General features: G+C 36.3%; 1 protein-coding gene across 2 annotated transcripts in view; it reads right to left on the reverse strand.

Annotated features, from left to right (window-relative positions):
- Positions 1 to 903: 903 nt before the first annotated feature.
- Positions 904 to 20,417, reverse strand: part of LOC107587953 (CD97 antigen-like) — a 93,987-nt gene continuing 74,473 nt past the window's right edge. The window contains exons 5-20 of one of the 2 annotated variants that reach the window (XM_016275932.1): positions 12,363 to 12,515; positions 12,106 to 12,252; positions 11,874 to 11,996; positions 10,621 to 10,664; positions 10,413 to 10,532; positions 9,684 to 9,837; positions 9,483 to 9,599; positions 7,951 to 8,138; positions 7,695 to 7,859; positions 5,819 to 6,013; positions 5,522 to 5,739; positions 5,362 to 5,428; positions 3,686 to 3,777; positions 3,385 to 3,553; positions 2,357 to 2,452; positions 904 to 1,153 (exon numbers count right to left, since the gene is read on the reverse strand). In XM_016275932.1, coding sequence (XP_016131418.1) covers positions 1,112 to 1,153; positions 2,357 to 2,452; positions 3,385 to 3,553; positions 3,686 to 3,777; positions 5,362 to 5,428; positions 5,522 to 5,739; positions 5,819 to 6,013; positions 7,695 to 7,859; positions 7,951 to 8,138; positions 9,483 to 9,599; positions 9,684 to 9,837; positions 10,413 to 10,532; positions 10,621 to 10,664; positions 11,874 to 11,996; positions 12,106 to 12,252; positions 12,363 to 12,515 — 2,090 coding nt within the window. In that variant the 3' untranslated portion in view covers positions 904 to 1,111. Of the gene's footprint in view, positions 1,154 to 2,356; positions 2,453 to 3,384; positions 3,554 to 3,685; positions 3,778 to 5,361; positions 5,429 to 5,521; positions 5,740 to 5,818; positions 6,014 to 7,694; positions 7,860 to 7,950; positions 8,139 to 8,255; positions 8,373 to 8,456; positions 8,611 to 9,191; positions 9,299 to 9,482; positions 9,600 to 9,683; positions 9,838 to 10,412; positions 10,533 to 10,620; positions 10,665 to 11,873; positions 11,997 to 12,105; positions 12,253 to 12,362; positions 12,516 to 20,417 lie in introns of those variants that run through there. The other variant, XM_016275933.1, reaches the window with a different exon arrangement.

Below are 20,417 nucleotides of genomic sequence, written 5' to 3' on the forward strand. Positions count from 1 at the left end.
TGTCCTGGAAAAATAAAGATGTCTTTAAATGCATTTAAAAATTATATATATATATTTTTTTTATAAAATGATCCTAAGGCAGGGGTAGGCAAGTTCGGTCCTAGAGAGCCGCAGTCCTGCAGAGTTCAGCTCCAACCCTGAAAAAAACTCACCTGCCTATAGCCTTAGGCTTTGTCCAAATACCCACACTTGCGGTCTTTGCACTTGACCACTTGACTGCTTATATGATGTATTTCCTGTATTTGGCGTAAGTGTTCAAGTGAGCATGAAGACCACAAGTGTGTGTAGAACTTTTCATTACCTGATGGGACACACTTGTAGTGTTGTAAAAATGCAAGTGTTTACATAGCTTTATTTTAATTTTAATTTGAAATACTTTGCATTTTAAAATCAACTTCTAAATGTCTGTTCAGTAGTCCCTATAACATGACAATTTTAATATGTGGTGCTTCTAATTAAGTGATAAAAAGCAGTTGCAAATCTTGTACAAAAGAAATATCACCACTATTCATCTTAGCAACTAATAAAACATAAAAACACAGTTTTTCTACCAAATTTTATGTAATATCTAATTATTATATTAATATTTAACTTGCATTGGAAAGGTTTCCGTGACCTCTCGCGAGATCTCGGTAAAAAGTCTCATGATTTATTTCCAGAACATGATGCATGATGGGATACACTTAGCCTTGAATAGCGCTCTGGAGCGGTATTTGAGATAGTGTGGGTTTAGTGTGCGTTAAGGGCACTGTGCTTTGCCGTTTTCAAGACCTGGGACAGTCTTGCGCACTTACTTCCTGTCGCGCTCACGCGCTCTCAAGTGGCCAAGACTGCAAGTGTGGATATTTGGACAAGGGGTTAGTAATCCTGAAGACATTGATTAGCTTGTTCAGGTGTGTCTGATTAGGGTTGGAGCTGAACTCTGCAGGACTGCGGCTCTCTAGGACCGAACTTGCCCTACCCCTGTCCTAAGGGAAAGAAAAAGTTCCCCTAAAAGAAGAATTCCCCAAATACAATTTATGAACATTTCCACAGAAAGCAGATAGAGAAATAATGTGACACTCCAACTTGCAAACAGATGAAAAATTGAATGGTTTGTGGAAATGACCTCTTAAATGCGTGATTCACCAGTGTGGTTATCGCTCCTGGAGGCCTGTGAAAGAGTGCAGACAGTCAGATGATATGTCTAGCTCATTTATATTCAGTCACAACTAGTTATTAGGAAAACACACAGCTCAGTTTGACTAAAATGCTTCAATGATCGTCACCTCTCTTCTTAAGCATTCAGAAAGCAAACATGCAAATGAGAAATGCTATTTCCCTTCTGAGCACGCGGTTAGTATGTGATCTTTAACATCCGTGTTATTATTGTAATGAGTACGCTTTATCCCGTGACCTGATTGATGATGATGTCAAAGCAGCAAGTAAACACATTTAATAGTCTCAAAATGTTAAAGGAATAGTTCAGCCAAAAAAATGTATTCACCCTCAGACCATCCAGCATGTAAATAAATGATTTTGTTTCAACAGAACTGGAGAAATTTAGCGTTACATCACTTGTTCACCAGTGGATCTTCTGCAGTGAATGGGTGCCGTCAGAATGAGAGTCCAAACAGCTGATAAAAAACATTACAGTAATCCACAAGTAATCCACATGACTTATCAGTTAACATCTTGCAAAGTGAAAAGCTGCATGTTTGTACCAAACAAATTCATCATTAAGGCATTTTAACTTTACAGTGTTACTTCACGCCAAAATACCAGTCCACAATTCATAATAACACTTCTGCCGGTGAAAGTCCATCCCCTCTTGTCCTCTCATATTAAAATCAACTGATGTATTTGCTTGTTTTGGACTGTTTTGTCTTATAAATGGTGCTTGATCTGTGCATATTTCTCCCCTGATTCAGACAAAATAACTTTTTTTTTTTTTACTGGAGAAAGAAATATTATGGACAGAGGATATTTTAGGCAGAAACAATGGTTGAAAACTTTTAATGATGAATTTGTTTCTTACAAGGCACCCATTCACTGCAGAGGATCCATTGGTGAGCAAGTGATGTAATGTTTTTTTTTTTTACTGGAGAAAGTAATATTATGGACAGAGGATATTTTAGGCAGAAACAATGGTTGAAAACTTGATGAATTTGAATGATGATGGATGAATGATGAATTTGTTTCTTACAAGGCACCCATTCACTGCAGAGGATCCATTGGTGAACAAGTGATGTAATGCTACCAAATCTGTTCCCTCGAATAAACAAACTCATCTACATCTTGGACAGCCTGAGGGCAAATTCTGTGCACACATTCGCAAAGCAAGAGCTAACCGGCTCCTCTTTGAGACTGAGTTTACCTGCTGTTTGCTTGTTTGGTTTGAGGTGAACTCTGAATATTTCCTCTTGTGTGGTGCACAGATACAGGACAGGAATTTGGCATACTCCTCTCTCACCTGTCAGGAAATTACAGAGACATTTATCACAGACAATAGCGAGTGCATTTTTATGATCATCAATTTATCATCATAACAAATGTGTTTGTGAGAGTTTAGCGGCTTTTAGTCTATGTTTATGATCTTTAAAGTCAACTAATGCTAATATTCTCTGTAAGATCTTAGATCTTCATATATCAAAGGTGCAGAGACATTGTTGGTGTGTGTGTTTTTGTGTTAGATTAGTTTACATTTACATGTGTATTTAAAAAGATGTATCTTGTGTTTTGTGCTAATAAGTTAATATGTTGAATTGCCAATTTTTGTTACCGTGCTGATAAATAGTGTTTTCACTTTACTTATGATCAGTTGCAGAGCTTAAGGCCATTCACTTGATCGCTGTCTGATTCATTTGGTCAGCCGTAAAACAGGTATTCTGTTAAAATTGCCTATAAACATAATCATTAATTCCCTCTGAACACAGATTTTTGTCCAATCGGATGCTCTCTAGAATGAAAATGGTTCCGCCCCCTTATAAAACCGCCCCTGAAACTGACTAGCAAGTGGCAAATTAAATTCTATCGACTACTTTTATTAATAGGGAAAAAAGATGTCAACAATCAACATAACATAACGGATGTCTTTACAAACAACATCAACTTAAAACTACTAATACGATATTAATAATTACAGTCATTTTTCAATCATTTGATTTAATAATTGCAAATTTAAACCCAGTCACCTCTCACTAAAAACGTTTGCTATTCTAACTGAACTGCAATTTGTTTTTCTAGTGTTCATTTTAATGTTCTACGTATCATTCCCTGTCCAGTGCCAACATTTATTGTTTTATTATTACCTGTCCCTGGCTTAATATGTTGTCAAAGCATGATTGATCATTCCATATTTTCAGCTAAACTCTGCATCTTTGTAATGAGATGAACAGGACTCACTTGTTTTGAGAGCCAGCAGTGCAGGATGAACATCAGCACCCCCTGCAGGCTGCTTAGTATGGTGAAGATGTATGACATTGGCAGAGTGTTTTCATTAAACTGAAAACAGCCAAACACCCACATGATGCCAAGGATACACAGCTGAGCAATTGCAGTAACCGTAAATGCCCTGTAGGTGGAGATAAAGATCTGCTTATAGCACACTGTAACAAATACTAAACGCATAAGTGCATAAGAGATGTCATTCAAAAACATTAACAAAAGCTTTGATTGGTAGTGAGGGTTTAATAACATTTCTCACTTGATTTTGTGTAGACTGTCTAAGTCTGGGTTGAGGGAGGAAAACTTTTCTGCCAGCTTCCATATTGTTATGAGGAAGAATAATACATTAACCTGAAACGAGCAGGCAAAACGTAAAGTTTAAACAACAGCTTTCATTCTTGACATTTCTTTTAAGAGATTTTTGATTGTTGGTAATGTGGCACTTTCCAATAATAGCATAAACTATGCTGTTTAAAGTACAAACTCATGGTTTTTGTTTTGAGAACTACTTAATACAATATATTTGATAAACAATAAGAGTAACATGAATAAGTAGTTTACCTGCACTGAAAAATGATATTATCTGAATTAATTGGTTTTATTGTTATTTATTTAAATGTTTTTATTTAAATATTTAAAAGAACTGAATCAACATACATTAGGTTATACTATTTTAAGCATTAAATTAGGTAGAAATTCCTATGTAATGTAACAATTACATGTTTTACCCATTGGATAAAATGCAACATTCCTAAAAATTCTGACAGACATTGTATGGTACTAAATATTGTGACACACAACAACAAAAAATATTGGGACCCTTTTTACATCATTGAATTGTAGAAAGCCATTTATATACTTTTTTAATGCAATAAAATATGTGACCCTGGACCACAAAACCAGTCATAAGTAGCACGGTTATATTTGTACAGTGTAAAAAAAAATTCTGTAGTTTTTACAAAATAATTTTGGCAGCTGTGGTTGCCAGAATAATTTTGTAAAAAATACAGAAAAACTGTAAACACATTTACGGCCAAAAACTGTACATTTTACAGTATAAAACTGTAATTTACAAACAAGAAATGTTGAATGTAAACCAGTAAATTCAACCATTCACACTGCTATTAAAATCTGTTTTGTACCTTTAACATACTGACAACCACCATAATAATGCAGGTGATAAAAGAGAAAGCCACATGAAGAATCAAAGCTCATCACAAGTAGCTTCGCCACAAGCAGATTTTGACTATAAATTATACATTGATTTGTTATTTTTACTTCTAAAAACTGTACATTTTTACTGCATTTTACTGTAAAATTACAAGAAATATCTGGTTAGATATTTTACAGTTTGTCCCTGTATATAGTACGGGAACTTACTGTTAACCTATTAACAGTTTTTTCCCGTAGCGTTTTTACAAAATTTTACAGGTAAAATTACACTTATTTTTTACAGTGTAGCAGTAGCCAAAAATACATTGTATGGGTCAAAATGATAGATTTTTCTTTTATTCCAAAAATCATTAGGATATTAAGTAAAGATCGTGTTCCATGAAGATATTTTGTAAATTTCCTACCATAAATATATTCAAACTTAATTTTTGATTAGTAATATGCATTGCTAATAACTTCATTTGGACAACTTTAAAGGCTTTTCTCCATATTTTGATTTTTTTGCACCCTCAGATTCCAGATTTTCAAATAGTTGTATCTCGGCCAAATATTATTCTATCCTAACAAAAACCATACATCAATGGAAAACTTATTTATTGTATAAATCTCAGTTTTGAAAAATTGACCCTTATGACTGGTTTTGTGGTCCAGGGTCACATACAGGTATATTTAGTTTGGCCTTCCCTCATTGCCTTGCTCTTGACTCTTCGATCCTATTTTCTAATATATTTTGTGGAAAGTGCCATGTTAAGAGGTACTTACAATAATTATGACACAAACTGGCCCATAAAAGCTCCAGATGAAACCATCTGGAATGTTGAGCCAACAGCTACAGATAAAGAAAAACATCTTAATACCATCAGAAACAAACCTGAAATTCTAATTAGCATCTGCAAAGACATCAGTAATGTCTAAAACTCACTAGTTATCGGTGCCATATCCACTTGCGTTCACTGTGGCTGAAATGGCAACGATAACAGCAGGAACTCCATAACCAGTGGCAAACATATAGATGGGTCTCAGCGTTGTGTTGAAGACCAGCATCACCATGCGGAAGAGCTGCACTCCTTCCAGACACATCCAGCAGAAGGAAGCCAGGAAGAAGTAGTGCAGAATGCCTGCAACGACTGCACAGCCCACCTGAAGGACAGGAAGTGAACACTCAGGATGTTTATTATCAGACCCAGACAAACCAACCCTGTGTGAAGCTGCAGTTCACCTTATTCTCTGTGCGGGTGATGCCCACGAGGAACACAAAGTAGGCGATGAAGAGGCTGATGCAGAGGTGCAGGTGGATGGTGTTGCGTGTGCTCTGGATGGATCGCACGAAATAAAACGTGACAATGCAGATGAGGAGGCAGATCAGAGACAGCTGCAGTCCCACCAGTGTGACCAGACGCAGCTCGTATACATCCTAGTTAAGAGAGAAAATGAAGAGTCTCCTTAACAGATTTTAACTTACAGTTAGAGTGTGAGCACGTTAAGTATTCTTCTCTCTTTTGCAGCATGTCTTTTAATCCTCTGTTTCACTGCACATATCATTAAAAGTCATTGCAATTATTCAGGGTGTGACCTTTGACCCTCGCCCACAATCCTGTATGACTATCCACCTATATTATATCATTGGCTGCGTCCGAAAGCTTAGGTAGCAAATCAGTGACTTTGCAGGCAGCGTTTGCGCATGAAGGAACCTGATGAGACTAATGTCAAACATCTGAGGTAGCATAAAGCATAATGATCTACAACAAATTAGAGAGGGATTTGGTGATAACTAAGCAAATATTTAATTACTACAATACTAATTTTAAAAGTTGTTCAAAAACTGACCTTAACTTTCAATCACTGTTTTATTTGTCAATTATCTTGGAATGGAACGCACAGGATAGTGGGAAAAGGATACAGGCCATAGGTTATATACTGCATGCCTATAAGTCATTTGCACACATACAGTATGGCCAGTTTTATTAACAGCTCGCGCCAGCGTAAACCGTCTTTTGGCGTTAAAGTAGTACTGTCAGGATTTAGCCTACTAAAGATGCGCAGTGACAAATTAGCGCCGAAAAGGCATGGATAGTTATTTTTGTGCCTGACCTTACAGAATATGCATTTGTTTCAAATGCAAAATTTATGGGAGGAGAGTAGCTATTCAAATGAATCACGCAACTCATTTTACTAACGTTTGCACTCGTCAAATTACTGGTATTTGTGCCATTATTTAACACCCGAAAAAGCATGTCAAAAAATTTTTTTATACACGGCGGTCTAGAGTGAGCTTGAGAACAGCGCGGCCGGCGGATTCGACAAAGAAGGCTTGCGGCAACCACATGTGACGACCCCAGGGCTGGACTCTGCTTCGTCCACGGTGAAAGCCGATCCGGCGATCCACAGCACTAAGTTGATGTATTCCCTCAGCGACCAGCACGGATCAGCTCCAGGCATGACGAAGCGGATATTGTCCTCTTTTGGAAGAGCAAAGAAAGTAGTTTCGCTTTCACAACGAAGCACACAGCATCTTCAGGACATGGCTGCAGCGTCAACAATACTACAGCGAGAATAAAAGTTACGCCTTCTTTCTTTGCGTGAACATTTGGGCAGCGTTATGCAAATCTTCCCACATCGTGACGTAGATACAGTGGTGTGAAAAATACATGTCAACTGTTTTGATTCTCATCTATTCTTGAATTTCTTTTGATCGCGGCATGATGTGTTGCTCTTTAAGCATGCTTCACTTTGTCAGACAGGTTCTATTTAAGTGATTTCTTGATTCAACCAGTCTGGCAGTAATCAGACCTGGGTGTGGCTAGTGAAATTTAACTCAGCTTTCTAAAATAATGTGGTTAATCACAGTTCTTTCATGATTTAACAGGAGGGGGCAATTCATTTTTCACGTAGGGCCACGTAGGTTTGGACAGCTTTTTTCCCTTAATAAATGAAATCATCATTTAAAAACTGCATTTTGTATTTACTTGCATTATCTTTGTGTAATATTTAAATTTGTTTGATGATCTGAAACATTAAAGTGTGACAAACATGCAAAAAAATAAGAAATCAGGAAGGGGTGCTCAAGTTTTGGTGACAAAAGTAAGAATACAAACCCCAATATCATAGAGAGCCATAAGCACAGCAAAGCTGCTGAGGTGAGAACAGGAGCAGACGGTCTGATCGGCACTGGATCTCACTGTAGTGCAGCCACGTGTTGACCACGCGCCCCCTTCCAGTTCAGGATCCCAAAACACACACATATGCTTCTCATTCTTTTTCTGGAGGGAAATGTACGTGCAGAATTGTTAGTTGATAGTATATCATATTGGTGTAACACATATGTGGTACATTGAGAGAATTGTTCCATACCTCCAAGTGATAAAACGTGAGATTTACTGGTTTCGTTAGATTGTCTGTCTCTTTGTTACTAACAGTGGCAGTTACTACTTTTGAATTGATCTTGAAAGTTTGCTTTTGCTGTGTCTCTAAATGGTTAAAATAGCCATTGAGTGATTCCTCCAGACCTTTGTAGCTGAGGAGAGCTGCAGTCGTAAAGCCTGGTTGATACACAAAGACGGTAGAAACTGTTTTATACTGTCGAATAACAAAACGGTCACTTTTTTATTATTATTATTACTATTATTTACTCTGTAAATGAAATTAGAAGTATATACCGAGGTATGTATTTCCTGTTGCTGTGTCCCAGCTGGAGGTCAGTTGTGCTCCACTAGTATTCATCATGAAATGACCCTCAGGTGGAGAATTGCCCCTCTTTACTAACAGCTCCACATCTGGAGGGCAAAAACCACATTACAAATATAAAAATAAATTCAGTGAAGCGGATGTACGATACTGACATAATATTTTGGTCTTACCAGTTTCAGCGCTTACTCTCCTGGTCTGGTTTAGTGACAGCTGAGGTCCTATCAGTTTTAGCATGCTTTCCACAATACTAAACAATGCTGAGATTATATGATTATCACCATTGAAGCCACCATGAAGCAGATCATCTAGAGCATTTAGAAATGCCTGTATGCGGTTGGGTAAAATGAGAGAGAATTGTGGATCAAGATGATGTTTAAGTATAAGCACTCATTTGAGCTTGTTGAACTTAAGTGCATTTATGGTAAACTAAAATATACTTTAATGTAATTTTTATTCAAACTTGTATTTGTAATGATGAAGTTGCAGTTTAGTACATTTTAAATATAGTAAGTGTAATATTGCAAAACACACTAAGTTAGCCTACATTTAGAATTGAGTACATGTGCTTTATGTTAGTCAAGTCACCAAGAATTAGTGTACTTCTTTAAAGCATGACACATTATTAAAACATGATGATTTAATATATACTTTAAAACATTTAATTAGACATCACAAAGTGCACTTTTGTGCTCAAGTGTGTTAAGAAACAGTCATGAAAGTGTACTCTCTTTAGGTACATTTAAGTGGACATTTTTTGAATGAATATTTTATCATCTGCAAATATTATTGTATAAAAGTATTTAAAAATATTCTTTAAATTTAAGTGCTCCTTTTCACAAGGGTATATAGCCAAACCTGTGTATTTTTGCAATAAAACTGATGAACAAATCAGACGGATTTATCACCTGCAAAAATCTTTCTCCGTCCCCTTGTGTAAAATGCTTCATGCTGACAGAATCACTCTGATTCAGTATCAGACAGCTGTTGGTCATCAAAGAGACAAGTTTTGTGAACTCTGGAGATGCCTACACAGAAAAGAGAAATCAGCATTCTGGTTCATTATGAATGACTGCTAAAGCCTGGTTGATACACAAAGACGGTAGAAACTGTTTTATACTGTCGAATAACAAAACGGTCACTTTTTTATTATTATTATTACTATTATTTACTCTGTAAATGAAATTAGAAGTATATACCGAGGTATGTATTTCCTGTTGCTGTGTCCCAGCTGGAGGTCAGTTGTGCTCCACTAGTATTCATCATGAAATGACCCTCAGGTGGAGAATTGCCCCTCTTTACTAACAGCTCCACATCTGGAGGGCAAAAACCACATTACAAATATAAAAATAAATTCAGTGAAGCGGATGTACGATACTGACATAATATTTTGGTCTTACCAGTTTCAGCGCTTACTCTCCTGGTCTGGTTTAGTGACAGCTGAGGTCCTATCAGTTTTAGCATGCTTTTCACAATACTAAACAATGCTGAGATTATATGATTATCACCATTGAAGCCACCACGAAGCAGATCATCTAGAGCATTTAGAAATGCCTGTATGCGGTTGGGTAAAATGAGAGAGAATTGTGGATCAAGATGATGTATAAGCACTCATTTGAGCTTGTTGAACTTAAGTGCATTTATGGTAAACTAAAATATACTTTAATGTAATTTTTATTCAAACTTGTATTTGTAATGATGAAGTTGCAGTTTAGTACATTTTAAATATAGTAAGTGTAATATTGCAAAACACACTAAGTTAGCCTACATTTAGAATTGAGTACATGTGCTTTATGTTAGTCAAGTCACCAAGAATTAGTGTACTTCTTTAAAGCATGACACATTATTAAAACATGATGATTTAATATATACTTTAAAACATTTAATTAGACATCACAAAGTGCACTTTTGTGCTCAAGTGTGTTAAGAAACAGTCATGAAAGTGTACTCTCTTTAGGTACATTTAAGTGGACATTTTTTGAATGAATATTTTATCATCTGCAAATATTATTGTATAAAAGTATTTAAAAATATTCTTTAAATTTAAGTGCTCCTTTTCACAAGGGTATATAGCCAAACCTGTGTATTTTTGCAATAAAACTGATGAACAAATCAGACGGATTTATCACCTGCAAAAATCTTTCTCCGTCCCCTTGTGTAAAATGCTTCATGCTGACAGAATCACTCTGATTCAGTATCAGACAGCTGTTGGTCATCAAAGAGACAAGTTTTGTGAACTCTGGAGATGCCTACACAGAAAAGAGAAATCAGCATTCTGGTTCATTATGAATGACTGCAATATTCGGTTACAGTAATCTAGTAAAAGTTACGCAGTACCTGGGATGCTTTGCTCTCACGAAATAATCTGTCGCACTTTAGCTCTAAAAAACAAAACAAAACTATAAACAAAACATAGCTAAGCAATATCACACAAGAAAAGGTATGGTTGTGATTAGGTGATCACATTTGATATTCAGACCAGTAGCACAGATTGTGTGTTTGCAAGACAGATCATTAAACAAGAATCAATATTACACTAAACTAAAATATACTTTAATGTAATTTTTATTCAAACTTGTATTTGTAATGATGAAGTTGCAGTTTAGTACATTTTAAATATAGTAAGTGTAATATTGCAAAACACACTAAGTTAGCCTACATTTAGAATTGAGTACATGTGCTTTATGTTAGTCAAGTCACCAAGAATTAGTGTACTTCTTTAAAGCATGACACATTATTAAAACATGATGATTTAATATATACTTTAAAACATTTAATTAGACATCACAAAGTGCACTTTTGTGCTCAAGTGTGTTAAGAAACAGTCATGAAAGTGTACTCTCTTTAGGTACATTTAAGTGGACATTTTTTGAATGAATATTTTATCATCTGCAAATATTATTGTATAAAAGTATTTAAAAATATTCTTTAAATTTAAGTGCTCCTTTTCACAAGGGTATATAGCCAAACCTGTGTATTTTTGCAATAAAACTGATGAACAAATCAGACGGATTTATCACCTGCAAAAATCTTTCTCCGTCCCCTTGTGTAAAATGCTTCATGCTGACAGAATCACTCTGATTCAGTATCAGACAGCTGTTGGTCATCAAAGAGACAAGTTTTGTGAACTCTGGAGATGCCTACACAGAAAAGAGAAATCAGCATTCTGGTTCATTATGAATGACTGCAATATTCGGTTACAGTAATCTAGTAAAAGTTACGCAGTACCTGGGATGCTTTGCTCTCACAAAATAATCTGTCGCACTTTAGCTCTAAAAAACAAAACAAAACTATAAACAAAATATAACTAAGCAATATCACACAAGAAAAGGTATGGTTGTGATTAGGTGATCACATTTGATATTCAGACCAGTAGCACAGATTGTGTGTTTGCAAGACAGATCATTAAACAAGAATCAATATTACACTTAAAAAATTGGTAACCTAAAATGGTTAACATATTAATTACGTCAACAATATTAATATTTGGTGCAAACACATGCAACTGTTGTGTGCTATGAATTATGGGAAAGCATGACATTTAAGAGATATTTAGGAACCAAAATAAACTTTTAACAGAGAACTCTAACCTGTGCATTTCATTTGTTTGTGACCATAGTTGGTGAATCCTAAGCTGCACAAACATTCATGACCGTCTTTGCTGTTTTTGCAGACTCCTCCTCCACATATAGATTTATCAACGTCACATACACCTTCAACAACATCAAAACAGCATTTTGGAGAAGGATATTAGATTTCTCAAAAATAAACCGAAACTTCAATGTGTCAAAATATGAACTTGAATGGTTTGAAAGGACCTACTCTCGCATTGTTCACTTGTATCAGTGAAGTTAGTTTCTCCTGACTTTAGTCTGAATCCAGCATCACAGATGCAGTAGAAACCTCCAGCAGTGTTATGACATGATGCGTGTTTTCCACAAAAACTGGGATCATTGCATTCATCTCTGTCTGTAATTTAGGGACAGATAATAAACAAACACATGTCAACTGAAAACTCTTACATTAGACTGCAAACAAACAGATGGCCAAAAAATACGTAGGATAAAATAGTTTGATACCAATACACTGAACTCCTTGTCCTGAATTAAATATTTCTTTTCCATTGCTGGAAATGTAGCCAGTTGCACACGTGCAATTATAACCTCCTTCAGAACTGACACATTCTGCATTAGGACCACAATCAGCGCTGCCATCCACACATTCATTGATGTCTGAAATGAGATGAACAGAGATTCAGATGTTTTCTCTGCTGCTCAGAGATCATGTGAGATTCATCATATCAAGCTCTCTTTACCTTTGCATGAAATTGAATCCGCTTGTGTGAAATTATGAGTTGAAAGAGGTGTGAATCCTTCATGACATTGACAGTAGTAGCTGCCGTCAGTGTTGAAGCATCTTGCATTTTCTCCACAAATGGATGGTTGAGACACACACTCATCGTCATCTATAACAATGACAGAGAAAGTTTGAATAACCATAGCACCTTTTCCTGATTTTTATTTAAAATTCATTAATAAGTGCTGCTTCATGAATGTGTCCTATATCTGCAATATAATTTCCAGCTATTCAATAGTATAGAACAATATCAGCAAAACTTGATTATTATTTGTGTGTGTTTGTGTGAATCTTGTATAAATGTTGGCATGCACAACCCAAGTAAAATCCTGTTAAGCCCTGACATCAGAGTATCATATATGTTAGCTTTTTAAATCATACCTACACACTTTCCCTTGCGCTTTACATATCCAAGTACGCAGGGTGTTTGCATCAGGATGTTCTCTGTCAGTGCTAACAGAAGAACTATAAGCAGAAAATAAAGAGTCTGTTACTGCAAGTTTAGTGTCTTTGGTGCAGTTTGATGCACATATAGTGAGTCTGAGACGGCATTGATCATATGGGATGTTTTTATGTTAACTTGCAAATATGCAGATAGTTTTAGGAATTGTCAAAAATCAAACCAAAGGCATTCAGAAATTAAAATGAAAAAGAAATGAATAAATTCATGATAATTTTCAATTTGACTAAAGTAGTTATGTAATGAAATGGTAACATTGACTACATTGCTCTCATGCATGTCAAACTGAGCCACATTATGACCCATCCTAATCTCATAGGTAAGACATGCTTAAATTAACTAAAATTACTTATTGCCTATAATGGCTTTCTTGGCATTCAATTTACTAGGAGTAACAGTCTTAGAAGACAAAGTTGGAAGACATATCAAAGAAAAAAATAATTCTATTAAGCTAATTCTATTTCCACTCATTGTTCATGACAGTTGCATTGAGATGATGGCCAGTCAGGAAGTACACTGCTCGAGAGCTATGGGTGGGGTGCTGCGCAGTACTGTGGCTAACAGATTTAACTTACAGAACCAGCATACAGATCTCCGCACTGTCACATGCTTTGACCACAGGCTTGGTCAGCCAGAAGACGGTTAAAAAGTGCTGTTACACTTTTTACAACCACATTGGTGACTCAGCCATAACCTAAGGTGTGGTCTTGCTCATTATTTTGTAACCAAGCATCAGGCAAACAATGTTTTTAGGATTTTGTTCTTATTTTTTTCAGTTTAACAGTAAGGTTTATGTAACACTTTTTTCGCTCTTCATAGTTTTTCCTGGGTTTGATGTCATTGTCCCATCAGCCTGGGGCTCTCAGCTGTGGACACATGAAAACACCTTGGATTTCCTGTCCTGATTTGGTTTCCGTCAATATTTTTCCATTGTCAAAATCAAAGCCAAGTAACTTCACGATTTAAAGTAGTTCACCCCAAAATAAAACAATCTGTCATAATTGACTCACCATCGTCGTTTCAAACCTGTATGACTTTCATTTTTGTGTGGAGCATAAAAAGGACATTTTGAAGTGTGTTTTTGTCAGTGGTTTATCAAAGTGGTTTTGTTACCAACATTTTTCAAAATAAATTATTTTGTGTTCACCAGAAGAAATATAGCCATAAAGGTTTGCAGCGACAATGAGTAATGACAGAATCTTAATTTTTCAGTTTAACTTTTGAGTTTCACTTGTCATTTTCTCACAATATCAACTTACAATATTTTGATTATACAGTTTTACTATTGCAGTGTCTTTAAAGGTTAATGAGTTTGCATCTTTCCCCAAAATCACTTCTTTCATTTCACTTCACGGTTGTTTCCCAAACACTTAAACAGAATGTCTTAAGACTATGACAGCAGGAGCAAAACCCTCTGAGAAGACAAATGGATGTTGTGTTTCTTCTCCATTCATCAGTCACATTCAGCTGGTGCTTTCCAGATTACTGGAGCTCATAGGCCCTGCTTCAGATAAAAACTACCCCATTGTGACATCAGATTTTCCTATCTGTGGCAGTTTCCTTTCATGCCCATTTACTGTTTCTCTATTTTTGAAACTGCAACGATTACGCAGTTGTTGGCAGGGCAACATTTCATTTAGCAGAACCACACAGTGGCTCCATACAAACATCTGTCTCTACATTCATCAGTGGAAACTTCAATCCTGAAGAAATCTGAAACGTGACTCACCCAGACTCAGCAGATGCTTGTGCCTCATGGTCAAAGAGTGAAAGAAACTCGCAAAATGAAAAATCAATAATGAAAACGGCTTATGGTTTGATCCTGAGCAACTTTTATATTTGAATGCCTCCTTTTCTCAGTCTTGCTCTCAGACTAGGTCTTCTGTCTCTCTCGCTGACTCTAATGCTGAACAAGCCTGAAGTGCCTGAAAGAGTTTTGTTGGTCCAGCCCCCTGCTTTGGTTGACACCGAGAGGGAGGGAGTGGGACAAAAAGTTGCAAGAAAATGACAATTGGCTTCATGATGTTCATTAACAACAAACAAACAAACAAAAACAAAAAACTACTGTTCAGTGTGTTTTGCTGAACCCAGTTCAATGATTAATATTGATAATGTTACACATAAAGCATTCAGGTAAAGTTGTAAATTAAATATAAGCTTAATAATGCAGGATTTTAAACAGTGATGGGGGGGGGGACATTTATTATATATGTACAGTAGTTATTTATGTAACTCAGAATACTCTATGCTGGTTAATACTGAAGATGCATGTGTGAATTTATACGTGTGACTTCCTGTTTTCGTGTTGTCATGAAGGTGTCAAGGAGACCGTTCTGCTTTCAGTGCTGATATTTTATCACCCATGTAGTTTCTAACACATACATGTTTTTTTAGTATTGTTTTAGGTTAACAATACTCCAGTGTTCCTATGCCAAAAATGCATTTGCCAAAATAACCTTTAGCCTGTATTCATATGCAGAGGTTCCTATGGGAATGTTTGTTTGACAGATTTAATGTTACATTGTACTGACATTGTGCAAAGTTATATTTGCTCAAACAATGTCTTCTAACTGTGTTCCTTTGGGGTAGATTCATAAATGGGACAAGTCAACAAGTAGGCTAATGTCCCAGACCTCTCAACAATGGCACCCATTTGTGTAGTTCTGGTGTTGCTGTGACCTGTTGATTGATTCTTTGATATTGCAGCTTTACATGCATTGTGGAAGAAAAATGGCTTTCTTCTTACATCATAGACATTTATTATATATGTACAGTAGTTATTTATGTAACTCAGAATACTCTATGCTGGTTAATACTGAAGATGCATGTGTGCATTTATACGTGTGACTTCCTGTTTTCGTGTTGTCATGAAGGTGTCAAGGAGACCGTTCTGCTTTCAGTGCTGATATTTTATCACCCATGCAGTTTCTAACACATATATGTTTTTTTAGTATTGTTTTAGGTTAACAATACTCCAGTGTTCCTATGCCAAAAATGCATTTGCCAAAATAACCTTTAGCCTGTATTCATATGCAGAGGTTCCTATGGGAATGTTTGTTTGACAGATTTAATGTTACATTGTACTGACATTGTGCAAAGTTATATTTGCTCAAACAATGTCTTCTAACTGTGTTCCTTTGGGCTAGATTCATAAATGGGACAAGTCAACAAGTAGGCTAATGTCCCAGACCTCTCAACAATGGCACCCATTTGTGTAGTTCTGGTGTTGCTGTGACCTGTTGATTGATTCTTTGATATTGCAGCTTTACATGCATTGTGGAAGAAAAATGGCTTTCTTCTTACATCATATTTTAAAATGGATGTTGTTGTCAACATTGAAGAGATTGTATCGCTACCCAAAAATAAATGAGGACTACTCAACCTACTCAATGCACTCTCAAAGCAAAAAGTATAAGTGCTCAAGTATAAAGTATAAGACACCTCAGTGCATGTTTTCTTTTATGGAGAAGACAATCCCATATTATACACTATGATGAGCTATATATTTTGGGATTCATAAACAAACATCCAAGCTGAGGTATGAAGCAAGAGATTTGTTCGAGATACTGGTCATTGTAAAGTTCTTAAAGGGATAGTTCACCCAAAAAGGAAAATTACCCCATGATTTACTCACCCTCAAACCATCCTAGGTGTATATGACATTCTTCTTTCAGATGAATTCAGTCGGAGTTATATTAAACAATGTCCTGGCTCTTCCAAGCTTTATAATTGCAGTGAATGGTGGTTGAGATTTTGAAACAAAAAAAGTGCATCCATCCATCATAAAAAAAAGGTGGGGGTGGGGGGGTGAACAAATTAAACTTTAGCAACCATATAGCAATTTGTTAAAGGGGTCATCGGATGCAAAAATCACTTTTGTTGTTGTTTGAACATAAATATGTGTTGGAAGTGTGTGTACACATCCACCCTATAATAATAAAAATCCACCCAGTGTTTTTTTTTAAATCCCTGTTTTATAATCCCCTTTCTCAAATCAGGCTGTTCTGAGATTCCTGTCAGAATGACGAAGTTCTGCACAGGCCGCTCCCACTATAGTTGATTAACACGGCCGTCTTACCTTAGACCCGCCCTGAGTGAGCTGTGAGCTGTCCGCCATTGTGTCGACTCCGGTGCAGGGGAAGACTATAATGTCTCCGATTAAGCAATTGAGGTGTTTTGTTGCTAGATGTAATAATGAACATAGCAGTCGTCATTTACTCCCGACATCTGAGCCGCTGAAGACGCAGAGGATTAACGTTACTTTCGTTTTTTGAGAGGAATGCACCAATCCCCGATCTGCCTAAATGCTTTTAAGTTTGCGCAAATCATTCATGATCCAGCTTCATCTACAGAAGAAGTAAGTATAAGGTTTTTTTTATGAATCTTTGCAAATCGCCTTTCCTAATAATGTGCTAGTTAGCTAGTTTCGCGGTTGAAGTTTACAGTCTGCTCATCACCCCACAGAAGAGAAGGACGGGGTCAGCAGAGCTCATTAGCATTTAAAGCAACACGGACTAGAACGGCGTGCTGAAAACAGAGCTGATTTTGACAGGGTAAAAAGGGTGTTTTTTACACTGCCATTGAGAAATATTAACCAAAGTATGTTATAGACTTTTCATTAAGACCCTAAAGAATCATATCAGCTTGTGGAAAACGGGCATCCGATGACCCCTTTAAAATCTACCCACAACACGCATTGTGACAGCACACATTATTTTCATTTTCTTCAAATCTAGTCATTCGAAAGAAATCTATAAAATGTAAACATTGTGTTGCTTTGTTGAAGGATTATTTTTTTTAAATTCATGATTGATATGAATACAGAAAGGTTCAGTTGAATCTCTATTGGAATCATTCATTCAGTTCTGCTTTCTCTGCATCCTTATGTTATTGTAGACACCAGCGAACAGTACATGGGCAGAACAGGATATGAACAGGAAATTACAACAGATGGAACAGGTCTGCCAAACATGTCAAAATAAACTCATATCTCTCTCATTCTTTTACATAATAGAGACTCTGCAGAGGTGTTGCATTTTTGGAGGCGTGGCCTAATGTTTAGAGAGTCTAGTGACTGGAGACTAGTAACCCAAAGGTCATGGGTTCGAGTCTCGGTAACTGCAGGAAATGTAGGTGGGGGGAGTGAATATAACGCGCTCTCTTCCACCTTTAATTCATGACTGAGATGAGACCCTTGAGCAAGGCACTGAACAAAAAATGGCTGCCCACTACCAATATGGCTGCCCCATGTTGAGTGTGTGTGTGTTTGTGTGTGTGTGTGTTTGTTCACTACTCACTGTTGTGTGTGTGCACTTGGATGGGAGAAATGCAGAGCACAAATTCCGAGTATGGGGCGCCATACTTGGCCACACGTCACGTCCTTTCCCTTTCCTCCTTTCCTTAAATCGCTGTTAGGATGTAAAGTAATATTGGGTTCCCCTATTAAACTCCCCAACAAATGTTAATAGCAAACACTGGGGCATAAATACAGAGGGGATAACAAACCTAACTAGACACAGGAGCAAATGATCAGGGAGAAATGAGGGAAACTACAAGAGCTACAAAAGGACTAGAAACAAAACTAGAAACAGGAACAGAACAAAAAAGTCCAAATGGGAGAAAATATTTGTTTGTACACAGCGCATGTCCGTAGCTCTGTGGATCCAACAGAAACACAGAAAATGACACAAACATACTGTGCAGTGCCTCAAAAATGTTTGAAGTTATATTTACTGGATAGATCTATGAATGCCACAGTTTTGTCACTTGCTGTATTGGACTATGCTAGGAAATATGAAACATTTTAAAGTGTGGCTTAAGTGTCCAAATGCATTGTGAAGACAATGTATGCACTACTGTTTAAAAATGTAGGGTCAGTTGGATTTTCTTTTGCAAAAATTTTCTGATGCTCACCATGCAAGGCTGAGCAGAAATACAGTCAAAATATTGTGAAGTATTATTTGAATATATTTAAAAGTGTAATTAATTCCTGTGATGCCAAAGCTGAATTTTCAGCATCATTACTCCAGTCTCCAGTGTCACACGATCTTTCAGAAATAATTCTAATATGCTGATTTGCTGCTCAAGAAACATTTCTTATCAGTGTTAAAAACAGTTGCTGAATGCTTAATATTTTTGTTTTCAAGATTCTTTGATGAAAACGTTGAAAAGAAATTTGAAATATTTATGAAATATATATATATAAACCCAAACTGTATTGTTGCCTGTTCCAAGTATCCTAGATCAATCAAGTTCTGGTCAGTGTTTCCTACCAATGTTTATCTTGTAATACTGAAATCCACAGCTGTTCCTCGTATTCTGCTCTTGTCCTACACGCTGCTGACAGCAAGAGAATGAGTGCTGAGAAATTGCTTATTCCCAAGATGTTTGGTGATACCAGACAGAAAAGGGATTTTGGTGCACAGTATTTATAAAACCCCACACTAGGGAAATACTCCAGGTGTAAGAGAACATGAATATAAAATAGAGGATGTGATTGCAGATGTGCAAGAAGCCACAAGATGTATGATACGAAACAAATATATTCAATGTTATTCACCACCGTAAAATATAGCATCACTTTTTCATTTCTCCAAAATAGGGTCTTTATTTTGGGTGTTTATTTTATTTAATGTTCTATAACATATAGATTTTAAAATTCCTATTTTAATTTAGAAAGCAGTACATGGGTTTGATTAAGAAAATAGCTTAATATAATAGCTAAACAAAACTTATTAATTACTAGTTACAAATACTATGTACATGTATGCTTCTTTCTGTATTATTGTAGTTATTTCTGAAGCAATGTAAAAATGTTTGAAAATGTACACTTTGTGAATTCATTTTAATAAATAAATGCCCCTTTTCACAAACAAAATATTATACTACACTATTTTCTGCTTGTTGATGGTGTAAATGCTCTACTATCAGTAATTAATAACCAGTACACTGTGTTCTGTGACTGTCCTTCCTCTTTCTTAGCAGCTTCTTGTGTACTTTTCACCTCTCTTTCATCTTGAGTGCTTATATAGCGTCTAATTTGAACCAGGAACTACCCAACAGCCACCTCTTCCTCCACAAACCACAAAACCAACATGGTGTGTGTGCACATATCTCACAAAACTGATTTTGCTTCTGAGGCAGCATACAATTTTTACCTCCTAAATCTAATAACTGGTTGTGCCACCCTTTACAGCAACAACTGTAATCAGGCCTGGGTGTGGCTAGTGAAATTTAGCTTTCTAAAATAATGTGGTTAATCACAGTTCTTTCATGATTTAACAGGAGAGGGCAATTAATTTTTCACGTAGTGCCAGGC

This window comes from Sinocyclocheilus grahami, unplaced genomic scaffold (assembly GCF_001515645.1).
Source record: "Sinocyclocheilus grahami isolate Dianchi unplaced genomic scaffold, SAMN03320097.WGS_v1.1 scaffold97.1, whole genome shotgun sequence".
Classification (NCBI taxonomy): domain Eukaryota; kingdom Metazoa; phylum Chordata; class Actinopteri; order Cypriniformes; family Cyprinidae; genus Sinocyclocheilus; species Sinocyclocheilus grahami.